The sequence below is a fragment of the Ailuropoda melanoleuca genome, chromosome 1, assembly GCF_002007445.2.
Source record: "Ailuropoda melanoleuca isolate Jingjing chromosome 1, ASM200744v2, whole genome shotgun sequence".
Lineage (NCBI taxonomy): Eukaryota > Metazoa > Chordata > Mammalia > Carnivora > Ursidae > Ailuropoda > Ailuropoda melanoleuca.
This window is the reverse complement of record NC_048218.1, coordinates 61,886,165-61,910,327: the sequence shown is the minus strand read 5'-3', so window position 1 is coordinate 61,910,327 and position 24,163 is coordinate 61,886,165. Positions and strand designations below refer to the sequence as shown.

Here is a 24,163-nt window from a genome sequence, read left to right as displayed (position 1 = left end):
AAACTGAGACCTAAAGTAAAACGGCTTTGCTGTAGGTCACATGGCTGCAAAGCCACATGACTGGGATGGCAAACGAGCGATCTGCCCCCAAAGCCTGTGGTTCAGTCACAATATCACACAGCTACATAAACCTGGCTTCTGACCACAGTTACTTTCAGAACAGGGACTAAAAACAAAGAGATCCAACACCAAAACAAAGCACTGGCAGTTTTTCCCTCTTAGTACACTTAACGCAGTTCATTCCGCCCCCCCCCCCCCACTTCAGTAAAAGTTAAAATCTGCAGGACAGCTTCCTTCTTAAGGAACAAACTCCTGGAGTGTAGTGTGTATCTATTCTAAGTAACTTCTGCATATTTCAGCATAGACACTTTGTCAGCAAGACTAAGAGAGGAAACACAGTCGGGTTCTTTTTTTTAAATGATGGTTATCATGTTTGTTAAATTTACATTGTATTTCAAAAGGCTTAGGAATTACCTTTTTATTTTTTTAAATTTTATTTATTTGAGAGAGGGCACGTGTGTGGGTGGGTGGGGAGGGACAAGCATGGAGCCTCACACAAGGCTCCATTCCACGACCTGCAGATCATGACCTGAGCCTAAATCAAGAGTTGGACACTCAACCAACAGCCACCCAGGTGCTGCCACACTTAGGCTTGCGATATTTCCAAGACCCAAAGGCACAAGGGTTTTATCATAGACCATTTTCCTCACCTGGTTCTTTCCCTCTTCTTCCTAGTAATTTCTCAAGTATCCTTTTAAAGGGCTGCAAGAATAAACATATAACCTACAGAATTCAACTCCAATCTTGGGAGTTTTTTAATTTACTGTTGTAAAATCCAGGGAAAAGAATTATGTGCTGATTAATCAGTACAGATTGTCAAATATATAGATCAATCAGGAAAGACATGAGTGTGTATTTAAATTTAAGCATAAGTAAAGTGAGCATACACTAGCCCAATTCTTTGTTTAGAAAAAGATAAAAGCAAGTTACTGCCACTAGAGATGCTAGCATTTATATCTGTCAGTAGGCTGACCAAGAAGCCTACCCATTGGCATCCAATGGACATAGATCCCTTCGATTCACCAATGAATTTTAAGTCCAGAACATTTTCAGTCTTTGTCTTGTTTATTTGTTGATGAAGGGTTTCTAGGAAGATTTAACAGTGCTTCAATTTTCTCAACATCATCTTTGGATCGATTTTTCTTTAAGCTACTTTCAATTTCTTCAGGGAGGAGCTCAGTAAATTGTAGTCTGGCCTTGCTGTAATAAAAGAATGAAAAGAATATATCATGTACTACTCTGTTTATTAGTTCCTAGAGAGATTTTTTTAAAAAAAAGATAGCATTTATCCATTCTCCCTGTGCCTTATGAGCAAACATTGCTCCTTGCACTTCACAAACAATGATTTCTTCGCTCTCCTGACCTGTTCCACTCATGGGCTGACTACGGTTCTCACATCACCAAAATGGACACTGCTGTGGCAGCAGCTCTGATCCCTCAGATATTCTAGGGTTCCTGCAGGGGTATCGTGCCGGAACCAAAGCACCCCGAGCTCAAGTGTGAGCCTTGCAAACTGGCTGTCCTCTTGCCCTCAGGGCTGGGGAGGGGGGAAATGTGAGCCCTCGTCACTCCATTAACTCTCTGTTGCCAGACCTTATAGCAGAAAGGCTGTAAGAATGGTAAATTCAACATGGAAAAGTCAGATGGGACAACACTATAGATGTATATTTACAAAGAGTTAAAATCCAATTTCCAAATAACAGATCAGTTCTTTTTCTAAATCTAGTATTCGGGTCTTTCTTTTTTTAAGTGATTACCAAGGTCATCCATGACTTTTTTCTCAACTCTTCATAACCAGGTTTGGCCATTTCTTCTTCCATATCTCTTTAGCCAGTTTTCTACATTTTCGACTCACTAAGGCAATTTTTTATACTCTCACTCTGACTTCTCTGTAGTTATTCTGAAGCAATGAAGCAGGTATTTAATAAGTTCTTAATTATGTATTAAATTAGCTCAAGAATATCACATATATATTACAGACATATAAATATCCTAAAAATTTTTCACCCTATTTCCTTCTGAAGTATCTTTCATGACTGTAATTCAATTCAAGATATTGTTTTTAGCCATTCTTGAGATTTTCCATCTCTAAATAACTGATCTTCTCTACTTATTTTTCTAGTTTCCTTTTTTAATTGGGATACAATTATTATCTGTTCATATTTTTCCAAATGTTAATTCTTCTGCAACTTTCTGTATCAAATTCATATACCAATATACTTTCCTTACCTTTCCAATTCCTTTCTCAAAGCTTCCTTTTCTTTTTTTTTTTTTAAAGATTTTTTAATTTCTTTATTCGACAGAGATAGAGACAGCCAGCGAGAGAGGGAACACAAGCAAGGGGAGTGGGAGAGGAAGAAGCAGGCTCATAGAGGAAGAGCCTGATGTGGGGCTCGATCCCATAACACCGGGATCACGCCCTGAGCCGAAGGCAGATGCTTAACCACTGTGCCACCCAGGCGCCCCTAAAGCTTCCTTTTCTTAAAAAAAAAAAAAAAAAGTTTCTTATGACACCTAAAGAACTAGAAATAAGCTAATACTTTCATGCTTTTAATTCTCCACATCATATTTTATGCTGGCATTTAGAATTTTAAGTCCTTATCCTAGAACTTAGATAATTACTTATCCCTCCTACCTGCTTACTCTGGAGAAGAGGAGTGAATGAAACAAACATACATTGAGCACTGTGGTGTGATTCTGCCCTCCGAATGGCTGAGAAAACAGAGGGCTTGAACTTAAGTAAAATATCCAAGGTCAGAAAATTAATCAATAGCCTAGGTGGGATTTAAGGTTTGTTTTCAAGTCTTCACTGGCTGCAAAATCAATGCTTTTTCTCCTTTTTCTCCAGTCCCTAAAAACTGTTCTACAGATATTAAGAATTTCCATGTGTGTATGTGTGTTTAGCACAAATGGAAGTTTCAAGTAAAAACATGGGGGGAAAAAAAGACTGTTTATCTATTCAACTATGAAAACAGCAGCAGCTTTCATCAGTGCGCAGGCTCAGCCATGAGAATCTTTTGTACCAGGAGCGCTAGCTAGCAGCCTGTTAACGGTGATCTTACAAAGAATCAGCACAAAGTCCACTCTCAGTCTCATAACTGGATCCCAAGGAATGACTAGATGCCACAGGTCAAAATGTTCCTCCTCCTCAGTGGCATCCAGTCCATGAACAGTCACTAAAACTACCTAATTCATGTGCATCCACAACAAGAAGTGGAATTTTTGAATGCAGAGACCTAACACGCTCTGTACTGTTCACAGATGCATGTGTAACCGGGGGTATAACCTTTTAAATGACGCCAACTGAAACTCACTCATTGCTGTCCATTTCCTTTAGGTAATTTCCTATGCAGTCAAGAATATAGAAAAAGAAAAAAATATGCAACCAAGTGAGGTTTACAATATCTTAACTTTAAAGAAATGTATCTAAAGAATGACCCTCATCAGATTAAAAATAAAATTAGTGTCTTTCTTTTTTCCATTCCTTCATTAAAAAGATTAAAAAACCAGGTAGGGTACAAGTTGAAGAAAATGAAACTCTTGAGATTCTTTCTTTTCTTTTCTTTCTTTCTTTCTCTTTCTTTCTTCCTTTCTTCTTTCTTTCTTTCTCTTTCTTTCCTTTCCTTTCCTTTCCATCTATCTGATTTATTTATTTAAGTAATTTCTATTTATTTATTTATTTATTTATTTAAGTAATTTCTATACCCAACATGGGACCTGAACTCACAACCCTGAGATCAAGAGTGCTCCACCAACTAAGCCAGTCAGGTGCCCCAGAAGCTCATCTTTGAGTTGAGGGACGGTTTAGAGGACTTGGGTTAAGAGAACACCACGGTGGCTAAGAAAGTCAGATGCCCACATTTTCACATGCTCCTTACCTCTCTTCGAGTTTCAGCTCATGGAGTGCTTTGCGATCCTTCTGTGTTCTCTCTTGGACAGTCTCACCATAGAACTTCTGAAATGCCATCAACAGACTTCCTACAGGAGTGCTGAGGGGGAAGCAGAGAGAAAGCTTAGGACAAAGGAGCCATTAGACCACACACCATGTGAGGATCTGTTAAGGCATGAGCAACACAGACTGAGCCACTGGTTCCCTGACAGGTACAGGAACTCGGACAAAGTGTCCTTGTCGAATAAAGAAAAAATTATTACGGCAATTTCCTTCCTAGTCTTCTAAACACTACAGAAAAACAATCACTGCAACTTCCTAAAATTAGCTGGTATAAAAACAACAGGTCTATAAATTGCCTCTGTTTTATCATGAATGATAAACTGGGAAAATATATATTTATGACAAGTTCTAGTAAGTAGATTTATACCGAGATTTCTCAGAAGTGAAATTAATACCAGGAATGGTACCAAACCCTGTACGGGGCAGGAACTGTAGAGGGCATCTTTGGTTGGAGGAAGGATACTACTAGCTTCTGGAGGTGGAACCACCAAAACATCCTCAAATACAACAGTCTCACCCATAATGTCAATAGTTACCAATCGAGAAACTGATTTAGATAGCAATTATTACAGTAACAGAAGAGGGTTTGGTTCTTGTGTTCTCAAAGAGGAGTTTTTGACTTTGATACAACTTAAATTTCCTCTGACTACAACGTAAGTAAGCTCATTCAAAAAATTATTTTTGCTAAATGGAAATGTCCGTTGACAAATGGATAAAGAAAATGTGGTATATACAATGGAGCACTATGCAGCCTTTAAAAAGAAGGTCCTGTCACATGCTACAACATGGATCGACCTTCAGGGTATTATGTTAAGTGAAATATGCCAGTTATAAAAGGACAAATATTATATGATTCCATTAATATGAAGTATCTAAAGTAGTCAAAGTCATAGAAAAAAGTGGAAAGGTAGTTGCCAAAGGCTGGGGGATAGGGGGAGGGGAGAATTAATGTTTAATAGGTAAAGAGTTTTCAGATCTAGAGATCTTTTGTACAACAATGTGAATATACCTAACACTACTAAACTGTACACTTAAAAATGGTTAACATGACAAAATCTGTTATGTGTTTTTAATGACAAAGAAAAAGTAATTACTTTTGCTTCCAATTTCAATAATTCTCCCCTTCAAACTAAATAATTCTCCCCTTCAAACTGTTATATTAACAACATAACAAGGGGTGCCTGGCTGGCTCAGTCAGTAGAGAATGTGACTCTTCATCTTGGGGTCCTGAGTTCAAGCCCCACGTTGGGGGTAGAGTTTGCTAAAAAAACAAACAAAAAAACACAATATAATAAAAATTATGTCAGCAATGGATTATGACATGCTGAATTTTTAAAAAGAATTTTAAAAAAGAATGAATACATCTATAGTGTTACTTCCATTTAAAAAGGGAATAGAAAAAGGGAGGGCACAGGTGGAGGGAAAGGGAGAACTCTTCTATTCAGGTGAATGCCAACTAATAAAAACAGAAGAAAAGATAGAACTAACAAATCATTGTGTAACCATCTTTGTAATAACTGATTACAGCAACAATTATAATAGATCATTAAAACCACAAGAAACAAAATAGCTGGAGAACAGGCTATTGAATCTTATCCTACAGATTATTTATTTTATTTTTTTAAAGATTTTATTTATTTATTTGACAGAGAGAGAGGCAGTGAGAGAGGGAACACAGGCGGGGGAGTGGGAGAGGAAGAAGCAGGCTTCCCGATGAGCAGGGAGCCTGATGTGGGGCTCGATCCCAGAACGCTGGGATCATGACCTGAGCTGAAGGCAGACGCTTAACAACTGAGCCACCCAGTTGCCCCCACAGATTATTTATAAATCACAATGGGAAAAAGATACCCTTACAGTGGAGAAATTTAGTAGATACCAAATGTGGTAGGCAGAATTCTAAAATCGTGCCCCAAATTGTCCTGTCCTAATCCCTCAACTATATTATACCCGTGATTATGTTACATGGCAAAATTTTACAGATGTAATTAAGGTTAGTAACCAGTTGAATTTGAGTCAATCAAAAAGTAAATTATGAGGGGCGCCTGGGTGGCACAGCGGTTAAGCATCTGCCTTCGGCTCAGGGCGTGATCCTGGCATTATGGGATCGAGCCCCCATATCAGGCTCCTCTGCTATGAGCCTGCTTCTTCCTCTCCCGCTCCCTGCTTGTGTTTCCTCTCTCGCTGGCTGTCTCTATCTCTGTCAAATAAATAAATAAAATCTTAAAAAAAAAAAAAGTAAATTATATGAGAAGAATTCAACATGCTGGTTGCTGGTTTGAACATGAAGGGGTCACTGTGAGAAGGAACAGGGATGCCTCTAGGAACAGTGGTGCCTGGCTGACAACCAGCCAGGGAACAAGGACTTCAGCCCTACAGCCACAAGGATCCTGTCCACAACCCCAATGGTTCAGGAACAGATTCTTCCCCAGAGCCTCCAATTAGAGCCCACCTGACCAACACTTTGGTTTTGGCCTTGTAAAACCCTGAAAAGATAGAGCCCATCTGAGCCTACTCAGATTTCTGACCTACAGAACTGTGATATAATAAATGGGTAGTGTTTCAAGTTGCTAAAGTTTGTGGTAATCTGTCACATAGCAATAGAAAACTACTGCGAGTAATTAAAACTGACATCACTTATAATAGGTGATACAATGTGGCTCTTGATGTGATACACTGAGGAGGAAACAACTTCACCTATATTGTATTCCTGATGAAAACATTTAACCTAAATCTAATCATGAGGGGATAATCAAAAGAAATTGAGAAATTTTCTGGGGGAAAAAAGGCAGTGGAACTGTTCTAGTTTAAAGGAATCAAGGGGCACCTGGGTGGCGCAGTCGGCTAAGGGCTGGATTCTTGGTTTCTGCTCAGGTTGTGATCTCAGGGTCCTGTGATCGAGCCCCACGTCAGGCTCTGTGCTCAGTACAGAGTCCGCGTCAGATTCGCTCTTCTCTCCCTCTGCCCCTCCTGCTTGTGTGCACTCTCTAATAAATAAATCTTTTTTTAAAAAAATAAAGGAACCAAAACCATAAAAATGATATGCAATTGGATCCTGGGTTTTAAAAAAATATGTATATATGGTATTATAATAATTGAAAAATTTTGAATATGGACCCTATTTTAGCTATATTGAATTAATGCCTAATTATTTTTTGTGATGATTACACTGTGATATCATTGGCAAATATTCTTCATTTCATCCTGGGAGATACACGCTGATGTATCCAGAGGTAAGGAATTATGAGGTCTCAAAAGATTTAACCAGAAAGAAAAAAGAGAAAGAAAAAGAACTATACACACATTCCACACATATACAGAGAGATACAGAATGAATATGGCAAAATGTTAACAATTGGTAGATGTAAGTGAAGAATATATGGGTGTCCAATGTACTAAGTCATTCAACTTTTCTATAGGTTCAAAATGTTTCAAAGTAAAAAGCTGAAGAAGAAAATTTTTAAAATTTAATAAACTAAACAAAACCCAAACAAAAAAATTTTTAATAGAATGTGCTTGTTAATAGTTTCTTACTCTTTTTTTCCTGCTCCTTGTAAATACCATTGTTCAAACTACAAATAGTTACAGGTGTTAGTGATATCTAAACAGTTTTCACTCAGTGATAACTGGAAGTAAAATCAACCAGTGGGGTAGAACTAGAATTTGACAGTCAAAGCCACTGCCAATACAAGACTAAAGACCATTTATAGGCTTTAAGATTCAAATGTGTTCTTTAGAAGTGAATGAGATTTTTAACAGGTAAGGCATTAATGAAAGTTGTGTTAAATTAGAATGAAACTGTGTTAACACTTACCCCAGCAAAGCTCCGATGATGCCACCAGCCACCAGACCATGCAGGCCCAAGTTTATTCTAAAAAGACCTCCTGTGACAGCTATTTTAGAACAAACAAACAAAACAAAAACCGCAATATTAAATTATCTTTAAACACTAGAATCTATTTTTAAAATTTTCCTTCTACAAAAATGACATAAACCCCTAAGTAAGTTTTCTGAACCCAACATTAATATACCACCACAATCTCTCCCACACTGCAGGTGCAAAGGAAAACATTCCTTTCACAAACCTACTTTCTCCATCTGCTCTAGGGTCCAATATCTTCTCATTCTGCTTCATTTTTGCCCACCTCCTCTTAAAAATCTGTAATTTCTTCACTTCCACCTCTTCCATTTCTTCCTTCTTCAAGAAAAGCTTCCCCCAAATAAACAAAACCCCCTGCAGTTCATACCTCTGCCCCCAGCCTCACCCTTTTCTGTACTGCTACACACCTCAGCCAGGCCTGCAAGTGGGCATTTGGCCTACAGTGCCATCTGGTGGTCAGTGCGCAGATCCTATTTCCTTCCCACTGGAATGGTGTATCTACAATGTCATCCATTTTCCTCCCTCACCAGGTACAACACAACTAACGCCATCGCAGGTAGTTAACATTTTTTCTTAAAAAAATTGAGATTTATTTGTCTTATTTTAGTACTATTTATCATTCTTAATTTTCTAAGTTTTAAAATTAACAAGAACAAAAATGATCTTTAATTCTATAACCAGAGGTAGTGTAATACATTTGGTCTTTTTTTTTTTTTTTCAAGATTTTATTTATCTATTTGACAGAGAGAGACAGCCAGCGAGAGAGGGAACACAAGCAGGCGGACTGGGAGAGGAAGAAGCAGACTCCTAGTGGAGAAGCCTGATGTGGGGCTAGATCCCAGAATGCTGGGATTACACCCTGAGCGGAAGGCAGATGCTTAATGACTGCACCACCCAGGCGCCCCCATTTGGTCTTTTTTTTTCTCTAGTCTTCTCTTCCAAACAAAGCATTTTCAAAAAATAAGATTAAAAAAAAATCTATTAGAATAGCCAAAATCTAGAACACTGACAACACTAAATGTTGGCAAGGATGTGGAGCAAAAGAAACTCTCATTCATTGCTGGTTAGAACCAAAATGGTATATAGCCACTTTTGAAGACAGTCTGACAGTTTCTTACCATATGATCCAGCAATCGTGCTCCTTGGTATTTACCCAAAGGAGCTGCAAATTTATGTTCACACCAAAACCTGCACACAGACATTTACATATAGCAGCTCTGTTCATAACTGTCAATACCTGGGAGCAAACAAGATGTCCTTCAGTAGGTAATGCATAAACTGGTATATTCAGACAAAGCACTAAAAAGAAATGGGCTATCAACTAATGAAAAGACACTGGAGGAAACTTGAATGCATATTATTAAGTGAAAGAAGTTAACCTGAAAAAGATATATTATATAACATTCTGGAAAAGGCAAAACTATAGGAACAGTAAAAACAAAGCAAAACAAAACAGGGGTTATCAGAGGTTGGTAGACAGGATGCGTAGGTAGAGCAGATTTTTAGGGCAATGAAAATGCTCTTTATGATACCACAATGATGGATACATGTCATTATATATTTGTCCAAACCCATAGAATGTACACCAAGAGTGAACCCTAGGGGCGCCTGGGTGGCATAGCGGTTAAGCGTCTGCCTTCGGCTCAGGGTGTGATCCCGGCGTTACGGGATCGAGCCCCACATCAGGCTCCTCTGCTATGAAGCCTGCTTCTTCCTCTCCCACTCCCCCTGCTTGTGTTCCCTCTCTCGCGCTGTCTCTATCTCTGTCGAATAAATAAATAAAATCTTTAAAAAAAAAAAAAAGAGTGAACCCTAAAGGGAACTATGGACTTTGGGTGATGATACATCAATGTAGGTTCTTCAATTTAACTAATATTCTCTGGTGTGAAATGTTGATAGTTGGGGAGGCTCCATGTAAGTGGGGGAGGGAGTATATGCAAAATCTTTGTATCTTCTGTCCAACATTACTGTGAACCTAAAACTATATTAAGGGGGGGAGTAATGAGGCTTATAAGCTGTCAGCAGCCAAACACCAAAAATGGAGTCGGACTCTATTACACTTATAACTATGTTTTCTATGAATAAAGACAGTTTATTCTTTTTTTTTTTATTCTTGGTACTTTTTCTTTTTCTTACCTGAATGCACTGGTTAAAGTCTCCAGGACAATGCTGAATACGACTGTATTCATCTCAAGTACCTGAATTACAAGTGTATATATCTGTGCCATGTTCTCAGTCTTAGGGGAAAATCATTCAGTCTTTCACCATTAAATATGATGTTTGCTGCAGGCTTTTTCATAGATGATCTTCATTGGGTTAAAGTTCCTTTTTATTCCTAGTTTGTTGAGAGTTTTTATCATGAATGTTGGATTTTTATCAAATGCTTTTTCTAAGCTAACCTTAAATTCCTTGGATAAATTCACTTGGTCATGATATAATAATCCTTGTTTGTTGCCAGATTTGGTTTACTAGTATTTTGTTAAGGATTTTTGTGTATATACTTTTTTTTTTTTTAAGTAATCTTTACACCCAAATGGGGCTTGAACCCACAACCCTGAGATAAGAGTCACACGCTCTACCAACTGAGCCAGCCAGGTACCCCTGTATGTATACTCTTGAGGGACAGTGATCTGTAATTTTCTTTGTTGTCTTCATCTGGCTTTGGTATCAGGGTAATACTAGTCTAACAGAAGGAGTTTGAAAGTGTTCCTTCTTCTATTTTCTGGAAGAGTTTGTGAAAGAAATTTCCCAAATAGCCATTGAAGCCATCTGGTCGTGGGCTTTTATGAAAAAAATTTAAGTAATTTAGTTTATTAACTTACTATGGGGCTATCCAGATTTTCTATTTCTTCTTGAGTAAATCTTGATAATTTGTGTCATTTGTTTTTCCCTCTTGGTCAGCCTTGCTAACGGTTGTCTATTTTGTTATCTTTTCAAAAAAACCAACTTTTGGTTCCTTCGATTTCCTCTTTTTCTTTCAATTTCACTGAGTTTTGCTCTAATTCTATTATTTCCTTCTGTCTGTCTACTTTGGGTTTATTTTGCTCCTCATTTTCTATTTTTAAAGGTGGAAGCTTAGATTGTTCATTTGAGATCTTTCTTCTTTTATAATGTAGGTGTTTATAAATTTCCCACTAAATACTAATTTGGGTGAATCTTAGCAATTTTGACATGTGCTTTCATTTTCATTCAACTCCAAACACTTCTAATTTACCTTCTGATTCCTTGTGGTCTATGGGTTATTTATAAATATGTTGTTTAATTTCCAAATATTTGTGGATCCCCCATTTTTTTCAATTTAATTCCGGTGAGGTCAGAAAACATACTTTGTATGATTTCAATACTTCTAAATTTATTGAGACTTGTTTTGTGGCCTTTTATATGGTCTAGCCTGAAGAATATCCCATGTGCACTTGAACAGAGTGCGTATTCTGCTGTTGTTGGGCACAGTGTTCTACAGATGTTAGGTCATACAGGTTGATAGTGTTGTACAAGTATTCTATACCCCTGTTGGTATTTCCTCTAGTTGTTCTATACATTATTAAAAGTGGCATATTAACATATAGTTGGATCTTTTTTTAATAGAGCCAATCTGCCTATTGATTGCAGTGTTTAATCCACTCATATTTAATGTTATTACTGATACAGCTGGATTTAGGTCTGTCATCTTATTGTTTTCTATATATCTATTTAATTCCTTTTTGACCTTATTACTACTTTAAAAAGTTACTCTCTTATTACTTGCTTTACAGATTACCCTATGCATCTTAATTTATCACAATCTACTTCAGATCAGTACCAATTTTATTCCAGTAAGATATACAAAGACTGTTCCAATACAGCTCCACTCCTCTCCCATCTCATGCTATTGTCACTTACGTTATATATATATATATATATATATATATATATATATATGTTAAAACACAGCAATACAATATTACTATTATTTTATGCAATCATATGTATTTTAAAGAAGGGAAAAAGTTAAGAAAGAAAAAACAATAGGTTTATGATGTCTTTTATATTAACCTACATATTTACCATTTCTAGTACTTTTCATTTCTTCCTGTCTAGTTACTATTTGGTATCATCTCCTTGCTCCAACATACTTCCACATTCCTTCCCTCTCATTTGTGCTATTAATGCCACATATAGCTTTAAACATGCTATATGTCTAACACTTCAATTTTATTATTTTATGTATTATCTTTTATTATTATTTATGTATTATCTTTTAGAGCAGTTAAGAAAAAATATATATTTATACTTTTAATAATTACTTATATAATTATCTTTGCCAATGCTCTTTAATGTAGATTCAGGTTACCCTCTGGTATCACTTCCTTTTGGCCTGAAGTACTTCTACAGTATTTTGTAAGGCAGATCTGCTAGCAACAAATTTTCTTTCTTTGCTTATCTGCCAATGTCTTTATTTTTGCCTTCAATTTTGAAGAATGGTTTCCTAGATAGAGAATTCTTGGTTGGCAACTTATTCTTTCCAGGCTTTTGAATTCCATTCTACTGCCCTCTGGCTTCCATCATTCTAATGAGCAATTGGCTGTTAATCTTATTGGAGTGTTCCTTGTAGTTGTTTCTTTCTTGCTTTTAAGATTTCTTTCTATATATTATGTGTCTAGGTGTGCATCTCTTCATGTTTATCCTTCTTAGACCTTGTTGAGCCTCTTCGATGTACAGGTTAATGTTTTTCATCAAATTTGGGAAGTTTGTAGCCTTATTTCTTAAAATACTTTTTTCTGGCCCTTTCTCTCTTTTCTCTCCATCTAGCATTCCCATCACACACCTGTTGGTATTTCTGATGGGGTCCCATAAATTGCTGAGGCTCAGTTCACTTCTCTTCATTTTAAAAATTCTGTCCTTCATGGGCACCTGGGTGGCTCAGCCGGTTAAGCATCTGCCTTTGGCTCAGGTCATGATCTCGGGGTCCTAGGATTGAGTCCTGCAATGCGCTCCCTGGTCAGCAGGGAGTCTGCTTCTCCCTCTCCCTCTGCCCCTACCCCCCACTCATGTGCTCACTCTCTCTTTCAAATAAAATCTTTTTAAAAAACATTCTGTCCTTCATAAGAAACAATCTATATTGATGCATCTTCAGGTTCACCAATTCTTTTCTGCTATTTCAAATATGGTGTTGAGCTCCTCCTCTCCAGTGAACTTTTAATTTCTATTGTATTTATCAACTCCAGACTTTTCATTTGATTCTTTTTTATAATTCTTTTTTATAATTTATAATTTCAGTTGATTCTTCTTTATAATTTCTTTTTTATAATTCTTTTTTATAATTGTGTAACTTTATAATCATAATTTTTTATAATTCATAATTTTTAAAATTCTAAAAAATTTTTGTAAAAAAATATTGACATTCTCTATTTGATAAGTCACTGTCATCATACTCTTATTTCTTTAAAAATGGTATGAAGCCTTTTGTCTATGTTCAAGAGATGGGTCCTGTCAGAGACATTCCTAATGACTGCTTTTTCTAATCCCGTTTTTGCATGTCTTACGGTTTTTTTGTTGTTGAAAATGGCACATTTTAGGTAATAAATTACAGCATTTCTGGAATTAGCACATCCTCCACAGGGGCATAGCTATAATTCTTTGTTTATGTAGCAACTTGCCTGGACCAGTTCTGTGGAGTCTTTTTCCTGCAGACTACAGCCACTAATGTCTTTAATTTTTATCTTGATGCCTGGCTTCCTAGGCATCACACTGGCTTAAGCAGTCAGCCAATGATTCATCAGAGGTTATGCTTAAACATCTCAAGCCAGTAAGGCTTCCATCCTTTGCCAATTTAGCTGTAGTTGAAGATGCATTCAAAGTTCAGAAAGTTTATGTCTTTTCTGGCTTTTTCTTTTGGTGTTCAGAATTAACCCTCACAATTAACCAAAGATAAGAAGCTTGCTAGAACACTTACCAGTCTCTCCTGAATGTGTGTGAATACTTACACATGTGTGCAACTTACCAGAGTTCTAGGAATAAGTAGGATCTTATTAAAGCCCTCTTTGGCTGTCTTCCCTAGATATCCTTATTAAGATCCCTCCTCCTCTGCCAGTCTATTCCTTACCCCATAGTATCAAAACCTCAGGTTAGCTGTGCAATATTATCCTTCCCTGTTGCAATTATTTTCAGCAATACCCCTTGGCTTGGAATTTTCTGATCTCTGCTCCAAATAAAGTCAGCCACCTTAAGCAGCAGAAAGTTGGTCCTCCAGCCTGTCCTTGTGAAACTTCTGCATCATGGAGCTGTGGGTTAGGGGGCAGGAGCAGCCCTAGGCTGAAACACCACAGACTCTCAATGTTCTTACTGAGACTCAATAGAAATTCTTGGATAAATGCTTACTGATTTGTTGGGTCAACTTCCAGCATCTTTAAATGGTTGGTTTTAATAATTCTGTCCAATTCTGTTGTTGCTTTTTGTGGAGAGGATTTGCCAAGCTCCTCACTCAGCCATTCCAGATGTCAAATACACATTTATAAATGTCCAGATAATTGCAAAATAATAATAATGAGAGGAGACATCCTTGACCCGATTCTGACTTCAGGGGAAATTACTTTATGTTACACCATTAAGTTCAATGTTGGTTGCCGGTTTGAGATAAAAACTTATATTGTATCAGATGCATTTTTCTATTTTTATTATTTTTACCAATCTTTTAAAAGATTTTACTTATTTATTTGTCAGAGAGAGAGAGCGAGCACAAGTAGGGGGATTAGCAGGCAAAGGGAGAAGCAGGCTCCTCGTGAGGAAGGAGCCTGATGTGGGACTATTTTTACTAATTTTTATACTCAATTTACATTCAAGAAACATTTATTCTACTCTACTATGCGTCAAAGAGTTGTGATATAAAAGGCAAAGACTTCCTCTGATATCAAGTAAGTCATCTAGTAGAGAAGCAAAACAAGTTAACATAGTGTTATAAGTGCTTCAATTGAAGTATTTATAGTAAATTACGGGAACAAGGGGGAAGACACCTAAAAAGAACCAAAGATAAGAAAATAGGGGCTAGGAAGGATCTCTAGAGAACATGAAGCTGACAGATGAGCTGAACCTTGAAAGACAGGTCCAATAAGAGCTGAACAAAATTGTCTGTGGGATGGGGAAGACAAATTCAAGAAGCGGAACCAATACATGTAAAGCAAGATTATGTTGGGTTTGGGAAATCAGAGTAGACTCATAAGGGTGGAGCAAGAGCGGTATATGGGGGCCAGATGAAGAATCAACATTAAAATGATGGGAAACTATGGAAGAACCTCAAGCAAAAAAGTATTACAATCATATTCATATTTTTAAAAAGTAAGGCAACACTGGATGTGGAGCACACCAAGACTAGAAACAGGGAAGACTGGATAGCAGCAGTGGGAAGAAAGAGATGCTGAGAGTCCATATATATTAAAGGAATATAACTGATAGGACTAGAACTTTGGAAAGAGGGGGATAAAGGACAGAACTATATCATTGCTTGGCTTTGTTGCTGTTGTCGTTGTTTTTAATTTAACAGGATAGATGATAAACATAACAGCAGGAACAAGTATGGAAGCAGGAGGAGGAAAACAGAGTTTGGTTTCGATATAGGCATTTGAGCCTACAGAATACCCATGGAAAAATGGCTGCAAGTTAAAAAAAAGGGCAAATTCCAGCTGCTCCAATGGTATTAATGATATTTCTAGCTTTGTATATTAAAATGCTTCCATTAAATTGTTAAGTTCAAATTATGTGTATGTGTATTTGCCTACGTGTGTATATACATATACACAGAGAAAGAGAGCATGCACCCAAAACAGAGCACAAGTGATAAAACAAATAGGTTAAAATATTAACAACAGTTGAGTCTCCGTATATAAAAGCTACATGGTGTTCCTTGTATTACTTTTATTTTTAAAACTCTTTGTAAGCTTGAAATTATTTCCAAATTAAACATTTTTTAAATGTTATGTGCATTATATGGATGTTTTTGTATGTGAGAGAATGTACTTGAGTTAGTGAGTGCTTGAGTGTATATGGCACTTTATTTACATTTCTGGAAATAATATTTCAATACTATTTTTAATGTTCATTTTAAGAGGTCACACTTAACAGAGGCATAGAGCTTTAAAATAAAATCCAAGCTCTTATCATGAAAAATCTGGTCCCTTTCTACTTCACTTCACCAATCTTATCTCAAGCCACACTTCCCCTCACTCACTATGTTCCAATCATATTATCCTGCTTTTGAGGAACTTTTCTTGCCTTAGAGCCTTCACCCTCAATGTTCCCTCTGCCTAGGCTACTCTTTTTTCTTTTTTTTCTTTTTTAAACAAGGCTTACTTCTTCCCATTTTTCAGGTATCAGCTTCAATACCACCTCCTCATAAAAGCCTTCTCTGATCACCCTGACCATCTCATTGCCTCAGCTATTTGCTACTTTCTAGAACAGCAACCTTTTTTCCCCCAACCACATTAGATGGTAAAACTGCATGAAAGCAAAGACTTTTTCTGTTTTGTTCACCAAGTACACCAAGGGCCAAGCACAATGCTTTTCATATATTTTGCATGAATATTGAATGAGATGCAATGAGAAGCCAACCAAAGAATTCAGTAGCTCTGATTTATATGTCCTGAAATATTTTCCAGACCATATCTGAGAAGACTGAAAAACATAAAGAGGAACAAAAATGTCTTACCTCCTGCAATGACAAAATGGCTTAGGGCATTTTTATTTCTGTACACATTTAGACCAGTGTTGACTGTGCTGGGAAGAGGGGGGAAGGAAGAAAACATAAAATTTAAAGCATAGCCCCCTTACTTTCTTGACCACAATTTTCACTAAAATGATAGGTATTAGTTTAGAAGTGCCTACTATGTCAATTCCTGGTCTTAGTCTAGGCCCTGTCAATGTGTTCCAGACTACTAACATGCCTATGGGTTTTCTAGGTGGGCCTGCTTCTGCTGAAGAATGAACCAAAGAACAGTCAAATTTCTGGAAGAAATATTCACTTAGAAAAAGAAATGTAAAGAAGAGTTTTGCAGAATTTCTTTTACTTAGAAACCTTGTACCTATTTGGATAATAGTTAGTAGACTTCCACCCATGGATGCAAAACTACATTTGGACCTAACTTTAACACAGATAAAAGTTCTTGAGGAAAAAGGTATTATGAACCACTTTCATGTGGGTATTTAGTTTTTAAAAATCTCACTTGCTCAAAAGATGTGCTCCTATAAGAATAGCAAGACCCTTTGTCACAATTCAGAGAGAACTTACTTGAATATAGTCACAAACACTGTAGTTCTCCAACTCCAGCGCCAGCCGTACCTGATGAAGCCTCGTGTGGCAGCACGATGTGCAGATTGCTAAAGTTAATGAAAAGGCCGTGAGGTTCCAAAACACCTTAATACCTTCTTTATTCTGAAACTATAGCAGAGGGACGTTGGCTATGCATTAGGCAGGGACACCTCAACAGAAACACCATGCAATCCTAGAAATACCATTGTTTAAGTAGTGAAGCTAAAGCAAAAGTCCCACATGCATCCTGCTCTATGCGAGATGGAAAAGGAACTAAGAATTGCCAGTGTCAATCAAGTAATCTATCAATGAGGCATAAACTGAGAATCTATACGGCAAGTGTCATGGCAGATATACAGTTAGTGGTAGACATGCTTTTTATTTCAAGAAATCTTGGGGAAAAGAAACAATAAAATAAAAAAGAACAATTGACTAAATGGTAAATTAAAGGGAAAGGATGATACTAACACAGATATGCAGGAAAGGAACAGAGAAAGAAAGAGAATTGATATTTACTGTCCACCTTCTATGTAAAAGTTGTGTTAATATACTACCTCATCTAATCTTTAGAACATTTTTTTTTTCAGGCAGGTGCTTCAGTTTTTACTAAAGCACAGAGAGGAAGTTTCTAACCAAGATCACTCAGCCAATAAGGAATAAAGTCAGAATTGGAAGACAGGTTGTCTGTCTCCACAGCACTTTTTCACCACATCACCACAGAGCAAGTCTGATGTAATATCCTGAATATATAGTCTAGATTTTGAGAGAATTCCTAAGTGGACCCTTAACTACTGTATGATATTGGGCAAGTCAAAACTCTCTGAAGAGTATCAGTATGGACTCATGGCTTTTTGTTTTTTAAGATTTATTCATTTATACTAGAGAGAGAGAGAGAGAGAGAGAGCATGGGAGCAGGGGGAGGAGGAGAGGGAGAGAGAGAATCCCCAAACAGACTCCCTGCCTGGCGCAGACCCCGACTCGGGCCCCAATCCCACGACCCCAATATCACGGCCTGAGCAAAAACCAAGAGCCAGATGTTCAACCAACTGAGTCACCCAGGCGCCCCTGAACTCATGGCTTTTAATAAATAGGTAGATAAATAAATAAATATAAAATTGTGTATGAATATGTGTATAGAAGTACACATGCACACACACATTTCCTAATTTTGTCTACATAGGGCCTAGAAGCCATGATAATCCTGTAAGCAATGAGCATACCTAGCAACAAATCTTAGTTTTTAAATACCATTTTTTTACTAAAAGAAAGTAGAATTCTGGGGGCGCCCGGGTGGCACAGCGGTTAAGCATCTGCCTTCGGCTCAGGGCGTGATCCCGGTGTTATGGGATCGAGCCCCCACATCAGGCTCCTCTGCTATGAGCCTGCTTCTTCCTCTCCCACTCCCCCTGCTTGTGTTCCCTCTCGCTGGCTGTCTCTATCTCTGTCGAATAAATAAATAAAATCTTAAAAAAAAAAAAAGAAAAAAGAAAGTAGAATTCTGATGCTAGTGCTGGAAAAGTAAGATGAGCCAGGAACATCCTGCTATGCCCAAAAGTAAAGATATGTTCAAAGAATGATGGGGACAGATCAAAAGGACAAAGGAGCTAGTCTGAAGGTCCCCAACTGTCCAAACCTAGGTCAATTTGAACTTCAAGATAAATAATGATAATAACGGAGTATGAGCCTACAGAATAAAATAAGAATCCATGAGTCCACACTGATATAAATAAATTATAAAGAAACAAATACAGGAGGGAAGGCACTTCCTTAAAGCTGACAACTAACAAATATAGGAAAGACGGAATTAGAAAATAACCATTTGACAATGACCACAGTACCAATTAGAAACTCACTAATTACAAAGGGAAAAAATAGTAATTTTACAGTGGGTAAGTCTGGCAAAGACCACCTTAACCAAGTGCCCAAAGTAAACACCATCAGTAAAGAGACAAAAGATATCATGTGCTCCTGATATATGTACTAAGAGGGAAACAACATCAATTCTAGGATTCCTGCTAAAACTCAGAGCTGAAATCTAATCATGAGAAAACATTAAACAAATCCAAATTGAGAAACATTCTACCAAACATATAGCCCACTATCTTAAAAAATGTCACAATCAAGAAGGTTAAAGAAACTGTTCTAGATTAAAAGAGACTAAAGAGGCATGAGATGCAAATTCAACATCTGATCCAGAATTAGATCCTGGACTGAAAAAAAAAAATTTATTTACTTCTAAAATATATTAGTGGGATGAATAGCAAAATTTACATAAAGTCTGTAAATAAAAGTACCATATCAGTATTAATTTCCTAATCTGGATAATTATATTGTGGTTATATAAGAGAATGTCTTTGTTTTCAGGGAAATTATGCTGAAGTATTCTTCATGACTATACCTTACTCTCTAGCAGTCACAAAAAATAATAGTATGCACTATACGGAGAGAGAATGATATAGTAAATGTGGTAAAATGTTAACATTTGGAGAATTTGGGTGAAAGGTATATAGGAATTCTTTTTTTTTTTTTAAGATTTTATTCATTCATTTATTTATTTATTTATTTAAGAGAGAGATGGAGTGCATGAGAAGGGGCAGGGTCAGAAGGAGAAGCAGAATCCCCACAGAGGAGGAAGCCTGATGTGGGACTCGATCCTGGGAGTCCAGAATCATGACCTGAGTCAAAGGCAGTTGCTTAACCAACTGAGCCACCCAGGCGCCCCTATAGGAATTCTTTGTACTACTTTTGCAACTTGTCTTTAAGTTTGACATAATTTCAAAAAAAACCCAAAGCAACTCTCGGAGCTGTAACTTCCTCGCTTATATAACAGAACTGATATACAGATCTAACAAATGAGTTAGCACTCTATAAACTGTAGTTATAAATGCTAATTATTGTTTTAGTGTAAACTAGTATCCTCCATGGAGGCTCTGTGAATGGGGTTAATAAGCCACAGCTAACCTTGATGATTTAGCTAGGGATTAGAAATATATTTCAGAAAGTAGAGCCATGGTGGTAATCCCTCTGAAGATAAGAAACGTGGTCGGACAAGCCATGCATATGCATTTAGCACTAGGACTTCCACTGTTATTAAGTATAGACTTTGTTTCGTTAGTCTGACATACTAAACCCTCCCTACCCTCCTACCTGAGTGAGTTTAAAGTGAATTGCTAAACTGCTGTGCCCTCAAATACGTTCAGAATATCAGTACTTACCACAGCATCAAACCGGTTATGATAAATTTCTGCTTGGCTCTGCTCAACATACCGCTGTTTAGCATGAATAAAAGCTGGTACTCCCCCATATGCCCAGCCAATGATGCCTGCTGAAATTGCCGCCTTATATATATTCTCAAGTTCCTTTGAAGTTCTCTGTTGTTCACTAAGACATCAGAAAGACAATGTTGTTTGGGATTAGTTTATGATACCACTCTCTGAAATTATGTTGAAAATTATCCCAGTACTAACATCACCACATTTTTCATTATGGGCAGAATCTTCTGATAAATTAAATAGCACAGTAACATTACAAGTACCTCAAATCTCAGCCAAAATTAATCTATGCTGTTAGAAATTAGGCAATTGTTGATTACTCTTGGAAAGACAGTGACTAGAAGGGGCACAAGGGGAGCTTCTGAAATGCTGTTAACTGTCTCTCGGTGTTGGTTACACAGCTATGCTTAGTTTGTGAAAATTCATTGATCAATATACTTATGTATATTTTTCTAGATGCACAATATATTCCAACAAAGTTTTTTTTTCTAAGGTGCTTTAATTTGATGACTATTACAACTCAACCACATCTCTGGAAGCAGGAAGAATTTGTAAGCTGGATGCACAAAGATCAGTATTTCCCTTTTCGAATTTTTTTAATAAGAATTTTATTTATTTATTTAAGAGAGAAAGAGAGAGTGCATGAGCACGAGTGGAGGAAGGAGGAGGTGGGAGAGGGGTGAAGAATCTCAAGCAGATGCTTTGCTAGATGTGGAGCCTGACCCAGCGGCTTGCTCCCAGAACCCTGAGATCATGACCTGAGCCAAAATCAAGTCGGACACTTAACTGACTGAGCCACCCAGGTGCTTCGTCAATAACATTTCTGAAATCAGAATCAATGAGTCTTTACAGTTCCTATATCTACAAAAGAAATCTAAATATAATTTCTTAGAAAACTCTAATTCTTATACTTATGTCAATAGGAAAAACTCCTACAATTTGAACCCTGTATTTATCTTTTACAGTGAATAAGATCAAAACCATTTACCTAAAAACTGGTCTATGGCAGAACTCAGAAGAGAAAATGTAAAAGAGCTTAAAACTTAACAAGCCAGATGTATACACTTTGCCTCCTTTTTGTTCTCCAAAAAATTCCATGATGGGTGATATTTATCTCCATTTTACCGATACGGAAATAGAGGCTCTAAGAAGTTCTATGGTTGGCCCAAACCGCTAATGAAAAGTGAAGAAACAGCACAGTGGTGGAAAGGACCTCAACTACAAATGGCAACAGGGTTGTGGTTCTGGTTCTGTCACTCACTGTTAAGTGACCTGCAGCCAGATCACAATCTCTATAAACCTTAGTTTCCTCAACTACGATGGAGGGGAGCATGGAAATTACACTACGTTACCTTCAAATTTATTTCAGCTCCAACATTCTGTGACTTATAAGGCTGGTCAAAATAACCCTCTTCTGTTATATACTATATAGGATCTTTCATAAGTATCTCAAATTAACTATTGGAAGGACCAATGAGAAAGGATGCTTCATTATCTTTAAAATAAAGATGAGGGGCGCCTGGGTGGCTCAGTGGGCTAAGCATGTGCCTTTGACTCAGGTCATGATTAGTGTCCTGGGATGGAGGCCCACGCTGGGCTCCCTGCTCAGTGGGGAGTCTGCTTCTCCCTCTCCTTCTGCCCCTCCCCCTGGCTCATGCTCTCTCAAATAAATTAATAAAATCTTTTTTAAAAAGATGATGCAATCTCACGAAAGCAATTAAATACAATTCTGCCAACAACCTCACAATCTCAGCAACATCATAAAGCTTCAAAGTTAATTTAACCACTGGATAACAGTGTAGTATGGTAACATACTTCATGAAAGGGCAAATTTTTCACCAGTAACTTATAAATGAATAAATGATGAAATGAATGAATGAAATATCCTGAGTTTTTCATTAAAGTTAATTCATCTGAAGGATTATCCTTTATTCTGAAATAAATTTATCTGTTAATCCAGCTAATATCTTGTTTCATAAAATGATGAGATATTTGCTACTACTTTTTATATGTTCCTTATTTGACAGAATACAAAATTTTACAGGTCTCTCTGCCATCTCTTCAACCTTCATTTTTTGAAGAGGAGCAGAGGTTATGGACACAAAATATGTTTGGGATAAAGTGCAATACGAAAAAGAATACTAGAGCGGAATCCTACAAATGTGGATTCCAGGGTCAATTCTGACACTAATTAGCTCGGTCCAATTCTTCTAATTTGTAAAACCAGGGGATTACACTAAAACTACATTCCCTAAATATCCCTAAGAGCTGGAACATGTAATGAGTTTCACCCTTACCACCTGAAATCTGTCCTGTCAATCAACACAACTACCAGGGGCAATGTCAGGATACAAGCTTGGGATACAAATAGTAGAACGCCAAATCTTGTATAAAAATAAACCACATCCTGGGGGTCCTTCACCCCAAGATGACCCAGGTTTTGGGACAGCTCTTCGCAGTCTCCTCCCCACAGACCCTCGGCACTTTTACTCTTTGACAAACAGGTCCCGGAGGCGGTCCCATCCGGATTCCGAGTAATCGGGCTTTGGGACGTAAGAAGACAGCTTCTGGTTCTCCACGAGAGCCTCCGAATCGGCGGCGACAGCTCCTGCAGCAAAGACCCGACGGAAAGGACTCAGCGGCTTGCAGAGGAAGCTCTGTGGCGCCGGCGGCCGCACCTCCATGGCCCTCTCCGAACCTGTGGACAGACACACGCTTGGGTTCTCAGGGCTCCAAAGCCTCCCGGAGACGCCGTGGAAGGACAGTAAGGGTAACTGCAGTAATGAATGAGTGGGTGAGTACCCGTGCACTAGGCCCCAGCTAATCTGCTTCCAGACTCGCCGCCGCAGCTCTGCACATCCTCGTCCTCAGTGAGGGTCCTCACTTTGGAGGACCTTGGATACAAGAGACAGGAAGTCCCACCCTCACCGGGGCAAAGGCTAATGGGCGGGGCGACGGCGGAGCCCTCGTCAAAACACTTCCGGTTGGAGGCGGGAAGAACCCCAACAGTGTCAGGCCCGCCCCCGGAAGCAAGTTGACAGTGAGTAGCCACCATCGGCACGGTGCGGCTCCGCGTCCCGCCCGGTTTTTCTGGGTCTCTCTCGGCCTCCTGTGCCACACAAACCGGGCCTTGGGCAGGTTCCGGGCGGCCAGACGTGGTCACAGGCTGAAGTAGTTTAGCGTATTTAAAACTCCGGAAATTACAACCACATGAAAAAGAAAGTGCAGTCTTCAATACAAGTGGAGTGGGAAAGGGAAAGACAATTCGCACAAATAAAAGCCCAACCTACCTGTCACCGACGTGCAGAAGCCTCCCGGGCTGGGCGGAGTCCACTATACTCTTCAGTTCTGGTTTCTGGAAAGAACCGTTGCATTGAAGATGGGTCTTGGTAGCAGATAGACCGAGATTTCCAGAACGATTTTTTGAAGATTCAGCTTTGGGCGGTTCCTCACAAGATGGATTTACCCCCGTTAGTTGATAAGCCTACTGTTTCTCAAAAGGAAGGACAATTTCTGGAATTTCTATCAGGTGTTTTTCTTTGATATTCCAGCAATAATTTCCCTTCAGTACAGCCTCTGCTAACATATGCTTCGAGGTATAGTTTTTATTAAAATGCACGCATTTAAAATATTCCCGAACTGGTTTATGTGATTTCATTTTACTGGCAGCCAAACATAGTCCCTTATTTTTTGCCAATCCCTACCCCTCCTTTATTCCTTTTTAG

General features: G+C 38.0%; 1 protein-coding gene across 1 annotated transcript; it reads right to left on the bottom strand.

The window, feature by feature from the left end:
• Nucleotides 1-407: 407 nt before the first annotated feature.
• Nucleotides 408-23,401, bottom strand: TIMMDC1 (translocase of inner mitochondrial membrane domain containing 1). Its single transcript, XM_002915260.4, has 8 exons — nt 23,241-23,401; nt 22,929-23,136; nt 20,382-20,547; nt 17,146-17,234; nt 16,567-16,634; nt 7,824-7,902; nt 3,939-4,049; nt 408-1,260 (listed from the first exon to the last, which is right to left on the bottom strand). The coding sequence occupies exons 2-8, from the start codon at nt 23,120-23,122 to the stop codon at nt 1,110-1,112; spliced, it is 858 nt and encodes a 285-aa protein (XP_002915306.2). The 5' UTR covers nt 23,123-23,136; nt 23,241-23,401; the 3' UTR covers nt 408-1,109.
• Between the last annotated feature and the right edge of the window lie 762 nt (nt 23,402-24,163).